Genomic DNA, 22,839 nt, shown 5'->3' on the forward strand with positions numbered 1-22,839 from the left:
AGTCTAGGCCTCTGCCCCCACTTACAGCTCCACTCCATCCCCACGGTTACTGGCTGACCTTGCTGGGAGATTGGAGCCCCCTGGGTGGGACAGAGGCCCTTTGGGGTGGGGGTGCTGGCCTTGCCTTCCTTGAGGCCCCTCCCTGCAGGACGCCCGCTCTAGCTTCTCCGTCAGTTCCCCACAGGCCCAGGCCCACACCAGGGAGAAGAGTCCCTGACACTGGCGGCAAAGGCAGGGGTGAGGGATGGGGGCATCTACCTCTTTGCCACCCCATCCAGGCCAGGATGGAGCCTCCAGTCCCAGCCCAGGACCAAGAAGGCAGGGCTGATAACCCCATGACACAGATGGGACCTCAGAGGCTGAAGGGAAGGCCACCTGGCCCGCAGTCACACAGGAGTCAGGAACGTGGAGGGAATGAGGTTTGGAACAGTCCAACAGCAGAGCTGCAGGGCGCTGGGAGCCGCTCTAGCCCTCGCTCTGCCTGCTAAAGACCTCAGAGAGGAGCAGGGCTGACCTAAGGTCACACAGCAGATGAGGAAGGCTCTGCACTCCTGAGCCTCAGTTTCCTCACATTACCGCATCCATTCTCCCTGAAAATGCATCTCTATCAGCCTTGAGGGGCAGAGGCACAACCCACAAGGCCTGGCTGGGCCCTCTAGGTGGATGGTCATAGCAACCCTGGCTCAACGCCAGGCCTGGCTGTGATGAGCCCATTTGCTACAAGAGGAGACAGGTTCAGAGAAGTTGAGGGTCTATGGCTGAGCAGGGCTGGCACCAAAGCCCACACGGGCCAGTGTAACAGGGTAGGGGATGGGGCGGGGGCAGCAGTGCTGATGGCGCTGGCCCTCTCTAGGTTGCACAAGCAAAGGCCTCCTCCTGCCCGCCGTGCTGGGCATCACCTTTGGTGCCTTCCTCATCGGGGCCCTGCTCACCGCCGCGCTCTGGTACATCTACTCGCACACGCGTGAGTACCCCAGGCCCCCGCAGTGAGCATGCCGGACCCGTCCACCCACCCGGGGGAGCCCAGTGAAGCCTCTGAGAGATTGGGGAGCCCTGGCCAGGACCCTGACCTCCGCCCCTGCCCCTGCTCCCAGGTCCCCCCCGCAAGCGGGAGCCCGTGGTGGCGGTGGCTGCCCCGGCCTCCTCAGAGAGCAGCAGCACCAACCACAGCATCGGGAGCACCCAGAGCACCCCCTGCTCCACCAGCAGCATGGCATAGCCCCGGGTCCCCCGCACTCGCCCAGCAGGAGACTGAGCAGCCACCAGCCAGGAGCGCAGGCATGAACTCACCCTGGGAGCCAGTCCTCCACTGGACCCAGGATGGAGCCTGCTCTCTGCGCCTGCCCTTCCCGCCTCCCTCTCAGAGGTCTGCTGCCAGCAGGGCCACTGTCTTGGAACATCTTGGGGTCTCTCCACCCCACTCCACAGAACCTTTAACCCAGCCTGGGATACGGCTGTCCAGGACCATGGAGACCACTTGCCACACAGTTGTAAAAACCCAAGTCCCTGTCATTTGAACCTGGATCCAGCACTGCTGAACCGAGCTGGGCAGGAGGGGAGAACTCGAAACGGATCCAGACCAGCCCAGCCAGGCCGACAGCACCTCCCTGCTGGGAACAGAAGCGGGCCCAGCCCAGAGCCACCTGGATCTATCCCTGTAGCCTCCACACCTGGACTTGCCTAACTGGCAGAGGAGACAGGAGCCCAGCGGAGCCCAGAGGGTGGCAAGAACAGTGGGCACTGGGAGCCTAGCTCCTCTACCACACAGAGGCCCCTCTGCCGATCAGGCAGCCGGCAGAGGGAGAATCCAAGCTGCTTGTCCTGGGCCTGCCCCTATGTATTCACCACCAATAAATCAGACCATGAAACCAGTGCTGGGTTGAGCTGGGAGAAGGGCAGTGACATTCAAAACAGGGCTAGGGTGAGGGCAGAGGACAGGGTTGCTCTTGTCCCTGGCCCCCACTGGGCTTGGCCTGGTGGCAGGGGTGGCATCCTGAACAGTATCAGCAGCCAAGGCATAGCAGGTTTTGATTCAGTCAGTTGCCCTCTGCCTATCACCCCTCGGCAGCACACCACGGGACTAAGGCTGCAAGAAAGCAAACCCCAGGAAGCCCCAGCCACACTCACTCTGGGGTTCTGAACACAGGCCCTTGACTGCTGTGAGTTCAAATCCTGAGCCTGCCACTTGGCCTGTAACCGTAGGCACATGCTTCCTGGGGCCAGTCAGATTTCTCGCCTGTCAAGTGGGTATAATTCACATCATAAGATGGGTCTGCAGAAAGCACTGCCTGGCATATAGTCAACAGGCATCAGTCCAGTCTTCTGATGTCACAGACGGGCCACCTGAGGTGCACAGGGAAGGACGGACTTGTTCCTGGCCACGCAGCCAGGCTCCCTCTACACAGCACAGGTCCCTGACCACCTGAGGCAGCCCCTCTCTCCCTGCCTCTGCTGAGGGAGAAGGGGGTCAAGTGTCAGTCGAAGGCTTTGCCATTTCTTTAAAAAAACAAAGGCTTTAATTCACTCCAGCCACTCTCTGTCCCAGGGTGTCCCAGGCAGAGGCCCTCTCCCTTCCCAGAAGGCACTGGGAGGAGGAAATCTACCACCCAGCACCCAGCAGGACCCGGGGCCTGGCCAGCAGCACACACAATAAGCTGGGCCTGAGCCAGGAGGCAGGCGGGGTGTGGGGGAAGACAGGCTGAGTGGCCAGGCCACTGGAACAGTGAGAAACCTGGGGAGCCCCCAGCTCAGCCGTCCGCCATCTCGGCCGGGAGGAAGGGGAAGAAGGAAAGGCCAAGGCACAGAGCCTCAAAACGGAGGACGTCCTCTCCTGGCCTCCCATCCCAGAGCCCTGGTCCCTGGGCCAGTCTAGACAGAACCAGGAAAGCAGATAACAAAAGGCACCTAGTATGTGAGTTCATGGGGAGAATGCAGGCAGCTGTGGGGGGCTCCCACCTCCAACCCTGGGCCTTGATTACTGGGACAGTGCAGGCTCTAGCAGCTTCAGGACACCACCCACCAGGTGCAGGCTGCCAGTGACCAGCACGTGGACGGCAGCAGCCTCATGGAGTACGCTAGCCCCACTGCGTGCCACAGGGTGGGTGAGGAGGCTCTTTGGGGAACTGGGTGGCTGGAAGACGGGGTCTCGACCTTGGCTGATCCATTGCAAGGCATGTGAAATGCAGCTGAAGACAAGGGAGCTGGCACTGCTGTGGGGTGGGTGGGGCGCCAGCAGCAAGGATGCAGGCCCAGCAAGCTCCGGGCTGGGGGCACTCCAGAGGGCCGGGCTGGCCTGCTCCTCGTCCAGGCAGTTCCAGTGCTGCTGGTGTTCCAGGCAGCGGAGCAACACTTGGTCCAGTGTCACCGTGAAGTTCTGTTGGTCTGTGGGGCAGAGACAGGCATGTCATTGAAGGGGAGGAGTAGGGGACAGGGCTGGAGAAGGGGCGGGTGCACCATGAGCACCTGCTTAGTGCCCGGCCCTTTACATGCGTCAGGCCAGCAGTCTGCTAGTGGTCTTCTCCATGGACACGATGAAGAAAGAGGCTCAGAAAGGTTCAGTGACTTGCCCAAGGTCACGAGGCAGAGCCAGACAGTCCGGCTCTAAAGCTTTTGCCCACTAGGCACCATTTCCCCACCCTGGCCTCACTGTCTCCATCTATAAAATGGACATCCAACTGGACCCCATCACCAAGTGGGCACAGGTATTTCTGGGGATGCTAGTTAAAAATGCAGATTCTTACCCCAGAACCTAAAGTACAATTTAAAAAATTAAATATATAGAAAAAAAATGCAGATTCCAGAAGTCTCCCCAGCTAGACTGATGTGGGGACTGGAGATCTTTTTTTTTTAGACAGGGTCCAGGGTCTTGCTCTGTCACCCAGGCTGCTGTGCAGTGGTGCAATCATGACTCACTGCAGCCTCCACCTTCCAGGATCAAGCGATCCTTCCACTTTAGCCTTCGGAGTAGCTAGGACCACAGGTACGCACAACCGCACCTGGCTAATTCTATTTTTTTGTAGAGATGAGGTCTGGCTTTTAACTCCTGGGCTCAAACAATCCTCCTGCTAAAGTGCTGGGATTACAGGTATGAGGCACCATGGCCAGCCTGGGATCTGCATTTTTTGTACTATTTCAAACTTTTTTAACACGCTACATAGTAAAAAACACATTTTACACTGCAACTCAGTACTCACTCACTTATACATATGCCTGGAACAGAACAATCTTCACCAAACAAGACCTACCCTTACTTCATGCAATGCACACTGGTATTTTCTATTCTACTCTATTTCATATAAAATAAAAAATGCTGGCTGGGCACAGTGGCTCACATCTGTAATCCCAGCACTTTGGGAGGCTGAGGCAGGCGGATCACTTGAGGCACAGGAGTTTGACACCAGCCTGGCCAACATGGCAAAACCCTATCTCTACTAAAAATATAAAATTTAGCTGAGCATGTTGGCACATGCCTGTAATCCCAGCTATTTGGGAGGCTGAGACATGAGAATCATTTGAACTCAGGAGGCAGGGGTTGCAGTAAGCCAAGATCATGACATTACACTCCAGCCTAGGTGATAGAGTAAGACTCTGTCTCAAAAATTAAATCAAGTAGCCAGGCGCAGTGGCTCACGCCTGTAATCCCAGCACTTTGGGAGTCCAAGGTAGGCAGATCATGAGGTCAAGAGATCGAGAATATCCTGGCCAACATGGTGAAACCCCGTCTCTACTAAAAATACAAAAAAATTAGCCGGGCACGGTGGTGTGTGCCTGTAGTCCCAGCTACTCAGGAAGCTGAGGCAGGAGGAATTGCTTGAAACCAGAAAACGAAAGTTGCAGTGAACCAGGATCGCACTACTGCACTCTAGCCTGACGATACAGCGAGACTCTGTCTCAAAAAAAAAAAATTAAAACAAGTATATTTTGGTGTATAAGTGTGTCAGTACACTAAAGTGTGCTTATACAATCAAACAAATTCATCTCCTACCCCAAAACTCCAGTTTGGAAGCTACCTCAGGGCCCCCAGCCCCTCCCCAGGGACCATGCCTGTCACCTCTCACCTGCGTTGCCTGTGGATGACACCTCTGTCAGGTTGGGGCAGAAGACGGCATAGTTGAACTGGCAGGGCTAGAAGGCCGAGGGAAAGACTTGGTGTCAGACCCCTGAAAAGATGTCCCCCGACTTCTACATGACCCCTGAGCCCACATCTCTGGAGATGCAGCCTCCCTCACAACTAGAATCATTCTGTATGAACCCAGCCAAGGTACTTCAGTGCCCTGCCCCCATCTGCCTCAGCATACCCAGCCTGGCCTGTGGCCTGGGCAGTGAAGCCCCAGCCTACTATATAGATGGGGGAACAGAGGCCACCTGTCAAGGGGACTTGCTTAAGGTCACTCAGATAGTGAGGGGGCCCCAAATCCAGGCTGGGAAAAGGCTGTGAGTACATAGGAGAGGTTCTGGATACAGCCTCAGCCTCCTGGTCTGTGAAATGGGAGACGATACCTAGGGGCCACTTCAGCCCTGACAGCTTGGGGCAGCCTCAGTTTCCCCAAGCAGGGAAAGGCCCAGTGTCTCCTTCAACCAAACTTGAGAAGCAGGTACTCTTAGCAGCCACCTTATTTTATGGAAAGGCAAACTGAGGCTCAGGGAAATGCCACCTCTCATCCAGGGTGATATGCTAGTGCCTAAAGGGGCATGATAAATGAGTCCAGAGCCTGCACCTTTAGCCACGAGGTGGCCCTCCTCTTAAGCCTGGACTTGAGTCTGGACACATGGGAGAATGAGTAATGGCCTGTGACTGGACTCCCCGTGGCCCTGCAAAGCCTGGCGGAACCAGCACATGCATCTTGTCACATCTAATCCCCAATACAACTGAAAGGAAAGGAGTTGACACCCTCCAGGGTCACGCCAGACCCTGGGCTTCAGGACTGCCTGCCGCCCAACCCCCAAGTCGGCTCCTTACCTGCAGCAGCTTCAGTAGGACCGCCGAGTCCCGGTCCCCAGTGGTATTGAAGAGCAAGACTCGAACCTCGGTCCCACTGAGCCAGAGGTGAGGAGCTGGGTCAGAGAACGCCCCCCACTGCCCCGCCCCGGTCCTCCCACCGGCCCACTCCCCCGTCCCCGCCCACAACCCCGCCCCTCCATGTGGGCTCGCCCCTCCCCTCCCCATGGGCCGGCTCTGGCCCCGCCTCCGGCCCCGCCCCTCACCTGCTCAGCCTCTCGCGGCCCTGCAGCGCCTGGCAGAACCAACGGACGCAGGCCTGCACGCTGCTAGGGGTGTGTGCGCCGTCCAGGTACCAGGTGAGGGGCCCGCGCCGCAGCACCTGCGTCCGGCCCAGCCACTCCGTGTTTCGAAGCCCTGGGGGAGGGCAGCAAGGCAGTCCTTCAGGCCCTCTCCCAACCCAGTCCTCAACTCCGCACACACACTCCTGAGCCCGCTCTCCCCGACCCCACAGGCTGCACCCGCCCTCTGAGCACTCTGAGGACCCCGGCAGCGGCAGCCCGGGAGCTTCTTACTAGCACTAGTCACACTGGCTTGGGCTTTTCGGCTGCCTCATCTGGTTGAATCTTCCAGGCAACCCTGAGAGAGGCTGCTATCATGTATGATTCCCGTTTGACAGCCCGAGAGCCCTTAGATGGAGCCAGGACGTGATCCGAGGTCTGCCTGTCTCCAGGACCTGGCACTTGCCCCTGACACCAGGCATGGCACACAGTGGGCCCACCATTTGCTGAAGGGGTTTAACAGCATGAGCACCTGCTGGGTGCTGAAAGCTTTGGGGGAGATGACTGGATCGCCATCCTCCAGGACCTCAGGGTCTGATGATGATGATAGTGACAGTGACAGCAGCTACCACTGGTTGGCACTTTATCCCACATTGGCCAGGCTCTGGACTTAGCACCTTAGTGATGTCACCTCAACAAATTCCCACCACAGCCCTTGGCAATGGCTCCCATCATCATCCGATTTGGCAGATGAGAAGACAGGTTCAGAAAGAGATCATGATGAACTCAAGGCCTGGGAGGTCTGCTGACTTCAGAGTCCTTTCTCTTAGGCACCACTTCAAACTGTCTCTATCTCCCAAACAGAAAACAAATTTAAAAAAATCTGAAAGGGCACTGAGCAGGAAGGTCCAACTCACCAAGCCGCATGTGGGATGTGGGCTGGAACACGGGTGCCAGGGGCAGCTGCCACAGGAGGCCTGGCCTGGATTCCTTCAGCTCCCCAGCATCTGCAGGGTGTGTGAGACCGAGTGTGCCCAGGACCCTCCTAGGCAGGCTCCACAGGTCCCGCCCACCTGCCTGCCCACTCAGCTGCCCACTCACCATGGTGGTCCTGCCACTGCAGCCAGCAGTGGGCCAGCTGCAAAGCCAAGGCGGCATTGGACCGCTGGTGCTCCCCCTCCAGGCCCAAGGTCAGCGGCAGCCCCCCTTCCTCCAGGGCCTCCAGCGGGGGACACAGGTAGAGAGGACACTGGGGGAGAGAGGCAGGAGCAGGTCAGCAGAGGCCCTCCCCTCCCCCAGCCACCAAGCCCTGCTCCCAGAACTGAGATGTGTTCCAGCTGGCCCGGCAGCTGGCCCAGCTTCCTCACTGCACAGATGAGCAAACTGAGGCCCCAAAGGACGGAGTGCCTCCTCAAACAGGAGGGACACACAACCCCGCCACCGCCACTGCCCCATTCCAATCAGACTCACTGAGATCTGCTGAGCTCGGTCCCTCAGCACTGCCAGGGGACCTTCAGGCTGCAGCACAGTGAAAGCAGGGACACCTTGCTGTGGAGGGAATGAGGAGAGAGAAAGGGCTGCTGGGCATCTTCCTCCACACTCCTATCTGGCCCCACATCCCTGGGTCTGGGCTACCACTGCCTCTCAGCCCTCATGTTTCTGGGGTTTTTTTTTGTTATTATTTTGTTTTGTTTTTTTGAGAGTCTCACTCTGTCACCAGGCTAGAGTGCAGCGGCATGATCTTGGCTCACTGCAACGTCTGCCTCCCGGGTTCGAGCAATTTTCCTGCCTGTCTTCCCAGTAGCTGAAACTACAGGTGCACACCACCACTCCTGGCTAATTTTTGTATTTTTAGTAGAGATGGAGTTTCACCATGTTGGCCAGGCTGATCTCAAACTCCTGACCTCACGTGATCCTCCTACCTCGGCCTCCCAAAGTACTGGGATTACAAGTATAAGCCACTATGCCCAGCTATCCCTCATGTTTCAATGGGGAAACAGGCTGGAGAGGAGGCTCAACTCGTTCCAGTCACACAGCGAAGCCAGGATGGGAGTGCAGACCCCACTGATGCCCAGGACCTTGTCCTCAATGGCCCTGCCCCAGCCTTGCATCTTTGGGCTTAGCGAGGCCCAAGCCTGCCACGCCTCTTCCTTCCCCCACTCTGCCTGGTCACCTTAAAGATGCCCCCTTTCTGCCATGCGATCTTCTCCACCGTGTCCCCCAGGAGGCTGGTGTGGTCGATGCCAAGAGAGGAGACTCCGCACACCACAGGCTTCCTGCAGTAGAGGAAGAGGCCATGAGGGCCCTGCCCTGAGCCACCAGGTGGCAGGTGAGGCTGTCCTGGCTGCCACCCCTTGCCCCGAGCAACTGTGCTCACCTGATGATGTTGGTGCAGTCATAAGCCCCGCCAATGCCCACCTCCACCACTGCCAGGTCCACCTGCCAAAGATCAGAGGGCACAGCAGGGGGTATGAGGGTGCCCAGAGGCCGGATGGAAGCAGGGAGCCCCCAGGCCTGCTGAGGTTCCTGTTCCCAAGACCTCAGATGCAGGGTTCTAGGGAGAGGGCACACACCTTCTCTTGGAGGAAGACGTGGAAGGCCATGAGTGTCAGGAAGCGGAAGTAGGGGGGCATGGAGACACAGCTGCCGTCCTATGGCACAGGGACATGTCAGAGCCCAGAGTCCCTGCAGCCCCTCCTCTGGGGAGACGGGGTGCTGGAACAGGTAGCACCCCCAACTCCGCCCACCCGCCAGCCCTCCTGCACGGGGCACCTTGGTCTCCTCCAGCCGGTGGTAGAGGCGCCAGAAGTACTTGGTGAAGAGGTCAGGACTGATGGGCTGCCCATTGATGCGGATCCGCTCCCGAACCTGCACCAGGTGGGGAGAGCTGCCGGGACAGCTGGGGTCGTCAGGACTCCCTTCCCGAGCGTCCTGGCTTTCCCCCACCCTGCAGGAGCTGATGCCACTGGCCTCTGTGCCTCACCTCTCCTGTGTCCCTTGGTCTGTTCCTGGTGTCCCATCCCCCTTGGACCATCTGTAGACCCCCAGTCCTCGCCCTCTTCTATATCCAGGACTCTGCACCTGGCTCACCCTGCTCACCACACAGGTCTCAACTAAGACAGCCCCTCCTCACCCAGGCTGGTCTCGCACATTCTATGGGCTTCAACAGTCCCATACCAATCAGTCACTCTGCTGACATCTGCTCCACAATGCCATCTGTCTTACAGCTCTCAGAGACAAAGCCTGCCAGCAATGTTCAAGCTGCAGCCCTGGGCTGGCCCTCAGGGCCACATGGGCCCAAGATAAAGGTTAGGGTTTTCACCCCAAAAATGATTGTATTTTTAATTTTTATTTATTTATTTTTGTAACCACTAGTCACTAGTAACATCTAATATTTATTTATTTTTGAGACAGGGTCTCACTCTGTCGCCCAGGCTGGAGTGTAGTCATGAGATATCAGCTCGCTGCAACCTCCACCTCCCGGGTTCAAGCAATTCTTGTGCCTTGGCCTTCCAAGTAGCTGGGATTACAGGTGTGCGCCACCATGACTCACTGATTTCTGTATTTTTAGTAGAGACAAGGTTATACCATGCTAAGCAGGCTGGTCTTGAACTCCTGACCTCAGGTGATCCGCCCAACTCAGCCTCCCAAAGTGCTGGGATTACAGGCATGAGCCACTGTGCCCAGCCAATTTTTTTGTATTTTTAGTAGAGAGAGGGTTTCACCATGTTGGCCAGGCTGGTCTTGAACTCCTGGCCTCAAGTGATCTGCCCGCCTCGGCTTCCCAGAGTGCTGGGATTACAGCACTGCGCCTGGCCCAAAAAATGATTTTAGAAGACAGGTTGGTGCCTTATGTTTCAATCCTCAAAGACCCTCAAGTATTAAGTCCTCCTATCTCTTTATTTTGAACAAGAACTATTTAGGGAAAACATATTGGCCTGAAATGACCTTAGGCATCTGATTTCAGATGTTCCTGGTGTTGGGCTCAGGAGAGACATGTGAGGCACAGGAAGAGTGATCCCAGTTTTTTTTTTTTGTTTTTTTTTGAGACAGAGTCTCACTCTATCACCAGGCTGGAGTGCAGTGACAAGATCCCGGCTCACTGCAACTTCCATTTTCCAGTTTCAAGCAATTTTCCTGCCTCAGCCTCCCGAATAGCTGGGACTACAGGCACACACCACCACGCTCGGCTAATTATTTTTTGTATTTTTAGTAGAGATGGGGTTTCGCCATGTTGGTCAGGATGGTCTCGATCTCTTGATCTCGTGATCTGCCTGCCTCGGCCTCCCAAAGTGCTGGGACTACAGGCGTGAGCCACTGCGCCAGACCTGAGTGATCCCAGTTCTACCAGGCCATCCTCTTGTGTGAATCTAGACAAGTGAGACCAAGAAGGAGCGCTGCCTCCAGAGAAAAACCACAGCAGAGACCCGCATAGCAGAAGGACTCCTATCTGCAGTCAACCTGGGAGGCCCTAACCCAGATGGCACAAGCCACCCTTATTGTTTAAGCCCTTGCAAGGCAGTTTTCTGCTCCTTACCCCGGAGACATAGTAACTGATAAATATCTCTATGTGACTTTAAACTTATATATGGACTTTAAAATTTTTTTCTTTTTCATTTAATGTTTTTTATAGAGATGAAGTCTCACTATGTTGCCCAGGCTGGTCTCAAACTCCTAAGCTCCAGTGATCCTCCCACCTCGGCCTCCCAAAGTGCCAGGATTACAGTTGTCAGCCACCACACTCAACCTGGACTTTAAGTTATTTAAAGACACATCTGACTATTCCAGCTATGTAATTTTGTTTTGTTTTGTTTTTTGAGACAGTGATTTGCTCCGTTGCCCAGGCTGAAGTGCAATGGCATGATCACAGCTAACTGCAGTCTTGACCTTCCCCGGCTCAGGTGATCCTCCCATATCAGCCGCCCAAAGTGCTGAGATTATAGGCATGAGCCACCACACCCAGCCTCCTGCTACATTTTTAGTTTATACATTCAAGTTGCTGCCCCTTCCCCAATGTTTTTCATTATGAAAATTAAGGCCAAGGACAGTGGCTCACACCTGTAATACCAGCACTTTGGGAGGCCAAGGTGGGCGGATCACTTGAGGTCAGGAGTTTGAGACCAGCCTGGCCGATATGGTAAAACCCCGTCTCTACTAAAATTACAAAAATTAGCCAGATGTGGTGGCAGGCACCTGTAATCCCAGCTACTTGGGAGGCTGGGGCAGGAGAATTGCTTTGAACCCAGGAGGCAGAGGTTGCAGTGAGCCGAGATCGGCCACTGCACTCCAGCCTGAGTGACGGAGCAAGACTGACTGGAAAAAAAAAAAATTAGCCAGGTGTGGTGGCGGGCACCTGTAATCCCAGCTACTCAGGAGGCTGAGGTGTGAGAATCGCTTGAACCCAGGAGGCAGAGGTTGCAGTGAGCCAAAATTGTGCCACTGTACTCCAGCCTGAGCGATAGAGCAAGACTCAGTCTTGAAAAATAAAATAAAGTTAATTAAAGGTTGCCATAAATGTGGGCCAATGTGGTAAGTGTTAACTGAATGTTTATTGAATGAATAAACATTGGGCAGAGAGAATGCAGCTGAGCTGACCTCCTGGGGGTGACTCTGGTCCTGAAGCACTGGCTGGTTCGATAGCCCCCCAGGGTCCACTGGGACAGAAACACCACATCCCTCCATAACCCAGTACCTAAAGAATCCCGTCTTCAGGCCATAGCTTCGGAGGATACATTCAGTGAAGGCACAGGTGGAACCCTTGAAAGAAAAGCGATTGTCTGGGCAGGCTTTACCCTGCCAGCCCACTAAGTGGACCCACTACCCCTGGGTCCTGCCCCTCACCTTCCCCTTCGTCCCAGTGACGTGGATGATGTTCAGCCGGTCCAGGTCCTCCACCTGGGACAGACAAATGAGGTCCCCACTTCAGCTAGGGAAATCACAGATGGGGTGAGAGGTGGTCACAGACCCTCTCTACCTTACCTGCAGCCCACTTCGTGCCAGGTACAGTTCCATGGCTTCCAGCTGTGTCTGGGGGTCACCCCTCTGGCGCTTTGCCTGCTCCAGATAGCTGGCATTGGTCTGCAGGGTATTGAGCATGCGCACGGCATCCTGGCAACCACAGTGCCCAGGTAGCAGGTTAAGGTTCACTCAGGGTCCAAAGGCACAGAAACAGCCAGCAGGCCAATGGCCAAGCCAGGGCAACAGGGGCAGTACCAGGCCTGCCCTGCCAGCCCTGTTACCCTAGCCTATAGGTTAAGCAACAGAAAGAGAGCAGGGCAACTTTCCAGCTCTAGCAAAAAGGGATGGAGCCTGGGGCAGTTCAGCCCCACCCAGGAAGTGCCACACAAAGAAGGTGGCATGACTAACGGGCTAGCCTTGATTCCTGTCCAGACTCCTTCGGCTTCACTCCTAGGCCTTTGCCCTCATTCCCTCCAATGGGGTCCACTGCTCTCTGCCAGGGTGGGGCCAGAACTACAGAAGGTTGGGGTATTCAAATTCTGGAATTCCCTCAGGCTTCAACACAACCCTCAGGACTCAGGTTCCACATTCGAACCCACAGAAGGGCAACCAGATGAGGAAGAGGGGGCTCAGAGGGAGGAGGGATGTGCCAGGTGTCACTCTGCCAGGAGGGCAGGTAGGTACAGCTTCAGGAGGGCTTACAATAGAAGTGGGAGTTGGGGTGCTATTTCCTTCCCCTCAGGCCTCATATTCCGTGTCTCCCACCCTCAGGACCTCACGGCTGGTTGGAGGACCCACTATCATCAAACCAGTGTCACCCGCCTGAGTGGCATCAGATTCTGGTCTAGGGCAACTGGCTCTTGGCATAGTGCCCACAGACATTTTCTGTTCCCAGGTTTTGGGGCCCTCCACTACCCCTGATTCCTGCCTGTCCCCCAATTCCAGGCAATTAGATCCCCAATCTTCTGAATTCTTGAGACTCCACACTCCATCCATACTCCTGGATCTTCCAAGCTTGAATTTCTGAGTCTCTTCCCTCTCCTCTTCCCCCACTCCCACTACAGGTTCAGACTTCGGGATCACTGAACTCCAGAACCACCGCCGAGCCTCTGGGCTTCTGGATCCTAGTTCCAGTGCCCCTTCCCACTCTCCAATCCGGGGCGGGGACGCTAGTCTCCGAATTCCCAGATCAGGCGGCCTGGGCCCAACTTCCTGGTCCCTGTCCCCACCCCCAGGCTCCAGGATGTTCCGCCCCCCGAGTGCCCCAGTCCGGGGCTCCCGGTACGCTCTCCGTTAGCGGAGCCCGGATGTTCTGAGGCTCAGCGCAGGCCCACGTGTCGTCGCGCTCCCGCCCGCTGGCCCGCCTGATACCTGGTACTCCATGCTGGGCTCCTGTGGCACCGGCCACGCGCTCAAGCCCCGCTGCGCCGCGACCTGGGTCGTTACGCCGCGCGCAGAAGCCGCTGCCAGAAACAGAGCAGCGCGCAGGTGGCTCCACACCGGCGACATAGTCCCTGCGGCCCCCGCCCCGCGCAGCGCGCTAGGCCCAGGTTGGAGACACCCAGCTCCGCCCCCCACCAATCAGCGCAGCGCTGCCTCACCCCGCCCTGCCCCGCTCGCCACCAGTCAGCGCCGCCCCAGACTCCCTCCCTCCTCGCCCCTTTGCACCAATAAAAAGCCACGCCTCGCGTGTGCACCATCCTGGTGAGGTGCAGGCCCGGGACCCTGTTTGTGAGTGGCACGCTCCGGGACGTCCCCTCCCTTAGCGGGCACTCACTCCTTTCGTCAACATCCTCCCAAGGCCCCCCACAGCGTGTCCCAAACTAGCCAGTCCCAGTTAGCAGCCCTCAGTCTCTGCTCCGAGCAGGGATAGGATGACAGAGGTGCAGACACCTGGTGGAGGTCATCGCATCCCGGCCCCAAAAAGTCCCAGGAGACGGCAGGCAGCGGGGATTTGGCCTCTGCCTTTACGAATCTGACAGCCAAAGCCCAGGCATCGAAACTGCTGGGGCCCCTAACCAGCCCTGAGGAGACTGGGAAGGCTTCCTGGAAAAGCGACATCCCGGCGGAGGCCTGCGAGATGGGGGAGTCGGGGAGGTGGCAGGGTGGGGAGAGAGGTTTCCAGGCCAATGGAGGGAACCATGTGTGAAAAGCAAGAGATTGGAGAGAGAATGAGGCGCCTGTGGCTTCCAGAGTGCAGGAGGCCAGATCCGCCCGGTCTTGTAGGCAGATAAGGAATTTGGATGACAATAAATGGGTTTTTGTTTTGTTTCGTTTTTGTTTGAGACAAGATCTTGCTCTGTCGCCCAGGCTAGAGTGCAGTAGCACGACCTCAGTCTCCTGGGTCTTCAGCCTCCCGGTTAGCTAGGACTACAGGCATGCACCACGATGACCGGGTAATTTTTAAACTTTTTGTGGAGACAAGGTCTCACGATGGCTCCCAGGCTGGTCTTGAACTCCTGGGCTCAAGCGATCCTCCTGCCTCTACCTGCCAAAGTGCTGGGATTAGAGGTGTGAACTACCGACTGGCCTTGACAATATATGGTTTTAAGGACAGATGACATGATTCCATTTACACTTTGGAAACTCCCATCAGCTGGTACTGTGTAGAGGATGGATTTGAGGGCCACCTGGGAATGGTGGGGCAGTAATCCTTCCTTTCTGTGAGTGAGGAGGGTACCTGTTTGTCATCTTGGAGTTTTCAGAGCTTTTTCCCATCTATTATCTTCTTGGCCCCAACTGCTAGCATGAAAAAGTTGCATGGTGAAATCCTTTCGACAGCTGAGGCCCAGAACTGGAGAGGAGGAAACTGCAAACAACCCACTAGGGAACATCACTCTGATAAAAGGCAGTCCTTCAGATGACTGATGGAGTTTCAGTACCTCCTTCCCCTCTCCCTCTTCCCAGCATTGAGAGTAAATATTTATGAGAAATTGCCTGATTTCGAAATAAGCAAGTAATGTTTTGGGAAGAGTGCATCATTGGCTGGACTTCTGCTCTTCACACACTAATGGGGTGCCCCGCCCCGACCCCATGGGAGATAGAGAAGTTCTTCCTCTCTTGGTTTCCTTATTTTTTAGTCAGGGAGACTTTCTCTATGCATATGCATGTATATAGTTTAATGACTGCATAAAAATAATCATGAAGCCAGGCACAGTGGCTCACACCTGTAATCCCAGCACTTTGGGAGGCCAAGGTGGGCGGATCACGTGGTCAGGAGTTCGGGATCAGCCTGGCCAATATGGTGAAACCTCGTCTCTACTAAAAATACAAAAATTGCCGGGTGCGGTGGCTCAAGCCTGTAGTCCCAGCACTTTGGGAGGCCGAGGCGGGTGGATCACGAGGTCAAGAGATCGAGACCATCCTGGTCAACATGGTGAAACCCCGTCTACTAATACAAAAAATTAGCTGGGCATGGTGGCGCGTGCCTGTAGTCCCAGCTACTCAGGAGGCTGAGGCAGGAGAATTGCCTGAACCCAGGAGGCGGAGGTTGCGGTGAGCCGAGATCGAGCCATTGCACTCCAGCCTGGGTAACAAGAGCGAAATTCCGTCTCAAAAAAAAATACAAAAATTAGGCGGGCATGGTGGCGGGAGCCTGTAATCCCAGCTACTCGGGAGGCTAAGGCAGGAGAATCGCTTGAACCCAGGAGGCGGAGGTTGCAGTGAGCTAAGATCGCTCAACTGCACTCCAGCCTGGGTGACAGAGCAAGACCCGTCTTGAAAAAAAAAAAATAATGAAGCTTTAAATATTTTTTATTTTGCTTACTTCCCTCCCCCTCCCCCCATACACAAACACTTCCTCCTCTGGCAGTCCTGTTGACAGCTAACTGTGTGTCCCATAGTTTCTATGCTCATGAAACCAGACACATGTACACATCTATAGGGTCTTGCCAATGCAGGTGACAATAGTTTTTGGATCTTGGCTGTTCAAAACAATTTTTTTTTTTTTTTTGAGACGGAGTCTCACTCTGTCGTTCAGGTTGGAGTGCAGCGGCATAATCAGAGCTTACTGTAGCCTTAAACTCCTGCCCTCAAGCAATCCTCTCACCTGGGCCTACCAAAGTCCTGGGATCACAGGCATGAGTTACCATGCCTGGCTGCAACTTACTTTCTTACTCAATAACAAGTTTATTATTTTCTAAGACATTTACTTAGCAAACACTTTTATTTTGAGATGGGATCTCTATCTGTCGCCCAGGCTGGAGTACAGTGGCACCATCTTGGCTCACTGCAACCTCCGCCTCACGGATTCAAGAGATTCTCTTGCCTCAGCCTTCGAATTAGTTGGGATTACAGAGGCCCGCCACCATGCCCAACTAATTTTTGTATTTTTAGTAGAGACAGGGTTTCACCATGTTGGTCAGGATGGTCTCAACTTCTGACCTTGTGATCCGCCCGCCTCTGCCTCCCAAAGTGCTGGGATTACAGGTGTGAGCCACTGTGCCCAGCCAGAGTCCCTATCCCTAGCCTCTGGGTCTCCTTCCCCGTGTCCCCAGGGACACTGCTAATTCATCATCTTTAATGGCTGTGTGGCCTTCCTGGGAGAATCCTGCTTTCACCTGTGGACTCCTGACCTAGTGATCCACCAGCCTCGGCCTCCCAAAGTCTTGGGAATACAGGCATGAGCCACCGTGCCCGGCCAGAGTCCTTATTCCTAGCCTCTGCACCTCCTGCCCTCAGTGTCTCCCCAGGGACACTGCTAATTCAGCATCTTTAATGGCTGTGTGGCCTTCCCGGGAGCATCCTGCATTCACCTGTGGACCCCTGACCTTGTGATCCATCCGCCTCAGCCTCCCAAAGTGCTGGGATTATAGGCGTGAGGCACCGTGCCCAGCCAGTCCTTATTCCTAGCCTCTGCGCCTCCTTCCCTGTCTCCTCAGGGACACTGCTAATTCAGCATCTTTAATGGCTGCATGGCCTTCCCCGGAGCATCCTGCATTCGCCTGTGGAATGGCATTCATTCTGCCTTCAGTGTTCTGCTGCTATGGATATGTGCGTACATCAAAGGGCTTGATTTCTGTGAGTTGGATTGCATGGAGTGGTCGGGCTGGGTTGAGGGATGTTTGCAATCCTTTTCCCCAGTGCTGCTGTCACCTTGGTATCCCAGCTGCAGCTGTGTGTGACGGAAGCACCCCTCTCCCAGGATACTTGAACCTGGGAGGCAAAGGATGCAGTGAGCCAAGATCACGCCACTGTACTCCAGCCTGGGTGACAGAGCAAGACTTCATCTCAAAAAAATAATAATAATGAAGTTTTAAATATTTTTGCTTTGCTTACTTCCCTCCCCTCCACACACACCACAAACAGTTCCTCCTCTGGCAGTCCTGTTGACAGCTAACTGTGTGTCCCATAGTTTCTATGCTCACGAAACCAGACACACGTAGACATCTATAGGGTCTTGCCAATGCAGGTGACAATAGGTTTTGCATCTTAGCTTTTCAAAACAAATTTGTTTTTTGAGATGGAGTCTCACCCTGTCATTCAGGCTGGAGTGCAGTGGCGTGATCTCGGCTCACTGCAACCTCCGCCTCCTGGGTTCAAGCGATTCTCCTGCCTCAGCCTCCTGAGTAGCTGGGACTATAGGCGTGTGCCACCACGCCTGGCTATTTTTTGTATTTTTAGTAGAGACAGAGTTTCACCGTGTTAGCCAGGATGGTCTTGATCTCTTGACCTTGTGATCCGCCCGCCTCGGCCTCCCAGAGTGCTGGGATTACAGGCATGAGCCACTGCGCCCCGGCCAAAAGTTTTTGTTTTTAGAGACAGGGTTCCAATCTATAATTGAAACTGGAGTGCAGTAGCACAATCTGAGCTCACTGCATGCAGCCTTAAACTCCTGCCCTCAAGCAATACTCTCACCTGGGCCTACCTGAGTGCTGGGATCACAGGCATGAGTCACCAAGCCTGGCTGCAACTGAACTTCCTTATTCAATAAAAAGCTTATTATTTCCTAAGACATTTACTTAGCAAACACTTTTTTGTGTGTGTGAAATGGGGTCTCTCTTTGTTGCTCAGGCTGGAGTGCCCTGGCGCCATCTTGGCTCACTGCAACCTCCACCTCCCAAGTAGCTGGGACTACAGGTACGTGCCACCACACTTGGCTAATTTTTGTATTTTTAGTAGAAATTGGGTTTTGCCATGTTGAACAGGCTGGTCTTGAAGTCCTGACCTCGGGTGATCCACCTACCTCTGCCTTCCAAAGTGCTGGGATTACAAGCGTGAGCCACCGTGCCCAGCCAGAGTCCTTATTCCTAGCCTCTGCGCCTCCTTCCCTGTCTCCCCAAGGGCACTGCTAATTCAGCGTCTTTAATGGCTGCTTGGCCTTCCTGGGAGCATCCTGCATTCGCCTGTAGAATGGCATTCATTCTGCCTTCAGTGTTTTGCTGCTATGGATATGTCTGTATATCGAAGGGCTTGATTTCTGTGAGTTGGATTGCATGGAGGGGTCGGGTTGGTCCAGGGATGTTTGCAATCCTTTTCCCCAATGCTGCTGTCACCTTGGCATCTCAGCAGCTCTGTGTGATGAAGCACCCCTCTCCCAGGATGCCTCCAGACCACAGGATGCAGAGAGCCATCTCACTGTTTCATTCCCCTGCTGTAGTGACCTTGGGCATCTTCCCATGCATTTATTTCAGTGAGCTGCCTCACCCATCTTTGGACCATTTTTCTAATGTTTGATCAGCTTTTTCATGTCAGTTATAATAGCACTTTGTGGGCTGGGTGCAGTGGCTCACTCCTTTAATCCTAGTACTTTGGGAGACTGAAGCGGGAAGATTGCTTGAAGCCTGGAGTTCTAGATCAGCCTGGGCAACATGGTGAAACTCCCATCTCTACAAAAAACAAAAATTGCTGAGCATGCTGGTGCACATCTGTAGTCCCAGCTCCTAGGAGGGTGAGGCAGGAGGACCTTTTTTTTTTTGATCTCACTCTGTTGCCCAGGCTGAAGTGCAGTAGTGCAATCTCGGCTCACTGCAGCATCTACCTCCTGGGTTCAAGCAATTCTCCTCCCTCAGCCTCTGGAGTAGCTGAGATTACAGGCGCCCGCCACCACGCCCAGCTATTTTTTATATTTTTAGTAGAGACAGGGTTTCGCCATTTTGGGCAGGCTGGTCTTAACTCCTGACCTCAGGTGATCCACCTGCCTCGGCCTCCCAAAGTGCTGGGATTACAGGTGTGAGCTACTGTGCCTGGCCAAGGAGGATCATTTGAGTCCAGGAGTTCGAGGCTGAAGTGAGCTACAATAGCACCACTATACTCCAGCCTGGGAGACACAGCGAGACCCCCCTCTTTTTAAATAAATCAATCAAAGGTTCAAAAAGTTAAAAAAAAGTATTTTGTGTACAGCACAGATATTATTCCTCAGTTTCTTTCCTCTGTAGAGCAAGTATTTTTTCCAGATCTAGTATTGGTGGCCTCATCTGTAAAAGGTGGCATAGGTGCTCTAGCCATTCCTCCAAGAATGAGCAAGAATGAGATCCCAGAGCCGGACTCCCTCCTCCGGTGTAAGGTGGAAAGCTTGTCCACATTGCTGAATCTTTTTTTTTTTTGGAGGAAGAGTCTCCCTCTATCCCCCAGGCTGGAGTGCAGTGGCAAGATCTTGGCTCACTGCAACCTTTGCCTCCCAGGTTCAAGTGATTCCCTGCCTCAGCCTCCTGAGTAGCTGGGATTACAGGCACCACACCACCATGCCCGGCTAATTTTTGTATTTTTAGTAGAGATGGAGTTTTGCCATGTTGACCAGGCTGGTCTTGAACTCCTGACCTCAGGTGATCTGCCCACCTTGACCTCCCAGAGTGCTGGGAAGTGCTGGGATTACAGGCTTAAACCATCATACCTGGCCACACATTGCTGAATCTTATCTTTCTTTCTCTTTGCCCTCAGCAAAGAAGTTGGATCACTTCTTCCCTCTGGCCTGTTACAGGCCTTCTCTAGAACGAGACAGTTCTTGACAATTATGATAATCTGACTCATTGAGCTATGGACCTCAGCTGCAGTTAGAAATAGATTTGCAGACATGGAGAACAAGGAACAGCAATGAAAACCCTGAGGATCCCCCGCCCACCCCACAGTACGTGGTACCGGTATAGGAAATGGTAAGTGGTGGCCGGGGCCTTGGGCAAGTCCTGGTCCATTGGGCATCTGTTTACTCTAAAGTCTCTAAGGACAATTTTTCTTCCCCACTGCATTCCTAGAGGATCTAAGCACAGTTTTCATAGTAACACAGGGAAATTTGTAAGCATCCAATTTAAGGGAGAGAAGTGGGGTAAAATAGAGCTCTTTTCCTCATTAAAACTTTTCCTTACAACTGGATGTGCTGTCTCATGCCTGTAATCCCAGCACTTTGGGAGGCCCAGGTAGGAGGATCACTTGAGCCTAGGAGTTCAAGGCCAGCCTGGGCAACATAGTGAGACTCTGTCTCTTTAAAAAATACAAAACTTAGGTCGCACCTGCGGTCCCAGCTACTCAGAAGGCTGAGGTGGGAGGATCACCTGAGCCCAGGAGTTTGAGGCTACAGTGAGCCATGACCATGGCATTGCACTCTAGACTGGGTGACAGAGTGACACTGTCTCAAAAAAAAAAAGTGGGGCTGGGCATGGTGGCTCATGCCTGTAATCCTAGCACTTTGGGAGGCCAAGGTGGGTGGATCACCTGAGGTCAGGAGTTCAAGACCAGCCTGGCCATCATGGTGAAACCTCATCTTAAAAAAAAAAAAAGGGAGAGAGATCCAAGATGGCTGATCACTAGCAGCTCGGGATTGTAGCTCCCAGTGAAAGCGCAGAGAACGAGAGGACGCCATGCTTTCAGATGAATTTTTGTTGCTCATGGACCAGGAGATTCCCAGTGGAGGAGCCCCACGGGTCGCCAGCATGACTCTTGTGGCTGGCGCGGTGGTTCTTGGTGCAGAGTAAGTGGGACTGGGTCCCCTTTTGGCCAATGTTTGGAGCACTGGGAAGGCCGAGTTGCCTATTCAGCTGATTGAAGGACGGACTCAAGAAGGGAGCCAGACCGGAGATTCCCGGGCAGAAAAGCACCATCAATCTTAACACCACTGTTTTGGCCGGCGCAGTGGATTGCTCAGATTTCGGCACTGGGAATCAACAAGTTGGACGTCCACTCAGAGACCTAATTAGAAAGTTGGTAATTACAAAGACGACAGATAGATAAATTTATAATGAAGGGAAGAAACCAGCCTAAAAAGGCAGAGAATACCCAAAATCAGAACGCCTCTCCCTCTACAGGGGATCACAGTTCCTCATCAGCAACGGAACAAGGCCTGATGGAGAACGAGTGCGTTCCATTAACAGAAGTAGGCTTCAGAAGGTGGATGATAAGAAACTTCTGTGAATTAAAAGACTTGTTCTAACCCAATGCAAAGAAACTAAGAACTTTGAAAAAAGGTTTGACAAAATGTTAACGAGAATAGACAATTTAGAGAGGAATATAAGTGAATTAATGGAGCTGAAAAACACAACACGAGAACTTCGTGAAGTATGCACAAGTTTTAACAGTCGAATTGATCAAGCAGAAGAAAGGATATCAGAGGTCGAAGACCAACTTAATGAAGTAAAATGAGAAGACAAGATTAGAGAAAAAAGGATAAAAAGGAATTAGCAAAGTCTCCAAGAAATATGGGACTATGTGAAAAGACCTAATCTACGTTTGATAGGTGTACCTGAATGTGACGAAGAGAATGAATCCAAGTTGGAAAATACTCTTCAGGAGATTATTCAGGAAAACTTTCCTAACCTAGTAAGGCAGGACAATATTCAACTCCAGGTAATACAGAGAACACCACAAAGATATTCCTCAAGAAGACCAACCCCAAGGCACATAATCGTCAGATTCATTAGGGTTGAAATGAAGGAGAAAATACTAAGGGCAGCCAGAGAGAAAGGTCAGGTTACCCACAAAGGGAAACCTATCAGACTTACAGATCTCTCAGCAGAAACCCTACAAGCCAGAAAAGAGTGGGGGCCAATATTCAACATCCTTAAAGAAAAGAACTTTCGTGGCCAGGCGCGGTGGCTCATGCCTGTAATCCCAGCACTTTGGGAGGCCGAGGCGAGTGGATCATGAGGTCAAGAGATCGAGATCATCCTGGTCAACATGGCGAAACCCCGTCTCTACTAAAAATACAAAAAATTAGCTGGGCATGGTGGTGCGTGCCTGTAATCCCAGCTACTCAGGAGGCTGAGGCAGGAGAATTGCCTGAACCCAGGAGGCAGAGGTTGCGGTGAGCGGAGATCACACCATTGCACTCCAGTCTGGGTAACAAGAGCGAAACTCCGTCTCAAAAAAAAAAAAGAAAGAAAGAAAGAAAGAAAAGAATTTTCAACCCAGAATTTCATATCCAGCCAATCTAAGCTTCACAAGCGAAGGAAAAATAAAATCTTTTGCGAGCAAGTATTTAGAGATTTCACCACCACCAGGCCTGCTTGAAGCTCTACACATATAAAGGAACAACCAGTATCAGTCTTTCCAAAAATATACCAAAAAGTAAACAGCATCAGCATAATGAAGAATTTACATCAACTAATGGGCAAAACAGCCAGCTAGCATCAAATGGCAGTATTAAACTCAAATATATTATTATTAATCCCAAATTTAAATCGACTACATCCCCCAATCAAAAGATACAGACAGGCAAATTGAATAAAAAGCTAA

The 22,839-nt window shown here is 53.5% G+C and overlaps 2 protein-coding genes across 4 annotated transcripts in view; one reads left to right on the forward strand and one right to left on the reverse strand.

The window, feature by feature from the left end:
* Positions 1-1,873, forward strand: part of ENG (endoglin) — a 39,476-nt gene extending 37,603 nt beyond the window's left edge. The window contains exons 15-16 of the mRNA XM_064377773.1: positions 854-964; positions 1,095-1,873. Of these exons, the coding sequence (XP_064233843.1) occupies positions 854-964; positions 1,095-1,219 (236 nt within the window). The 3' untranslated portion in view covers positions 1,220-1,873. The remainder of the gene's footprint in view (positions 1-853; positions 965-1,094) is intronic.
* The window catches only part of FPGS (folylpolyglutamate synthase), a 28,188-nt gene continuing 6,464 nt past the window's right edge, over positions 1,116-22,839 (reverse strand). The window contains exons 1-15 of one of the 3 annotated variants that reach the window (XM_012458090.3): positions 13,549-13,736; positions 12,199-12,327; positions 12,061-12,114; positions 11,912-11,976; positions 8,992-9,106; positions 8,793-8,870; positions 8,597-8,658; positions 8,393-8,495; positions 7,690-7,767; positions 7,321-7,468; positions 7,137-7,226; positions 6,205-6,355; positions 5,960-6,035; positions 5,058-5,124; positions 1,116-3,381 (exon numbers count right to left, since the gene is read on the reverse strand). In XM_012458090.3, the coding sequence (XP_012313513.2) occupies positions 2,975-3,381; positions 5,058-5,124; positions 5,960-6,035; positions 6,205-6,355; positions 7,137-7,226; positions 7,321-7,468; positions 7,690-7,767; positions 8,393-8,495; positions 8,597-8,658; positions 8,793-8,870; positions 8,992-9,106; positions 11,912-11,976; positions 12,061-12,114; positions 12,199-12,327; positions 13,549-13,686 (1,761 nt within the window). In that variant the 5' untranslated portion in view covers positions 13,687-13,736 and the 3' untranslated portion in view covers positions 1,116-2,974. Of the gene's footprint in view, positions 3,382-5,057; positions 5,125-5,959; positions 6,036-6,204; positions 6,356-7,136; positions 7,227-7,320; positions 7,469-7,689; positions 7,768-8,392; positions 8,496-8,596; positions 8,659-8,792; positions 8,871-8,991; positions 9,107-11,911; positions 11,977-12,060; positions 12,115-12,198; positions 12,328-13,548; positions 13,737-22,839 lie in introns of those variants that run through there. The other 2 variants (XM_012458091.2, XM_012458092.2) reach the window with 2 other exon arrangements.

This window comes from Aotus nancymaae, unplaced genomic scaffold (genome assembly GCF_030222135.1).
Source record: "Aotus nancymaae isolate 86718 unplaced genomic scaffold, 86718_ANA_hifiasm-v0.15.2.pri h1tg000003l, whole genome shotgun sequence".
NCBI classification, from domain to species: domain Eukaryota; kingdom Metazoa; phylum Chordata; class Mammalia; order Primates; family Aotidae; genus Aotus; species Aotus nancymaae.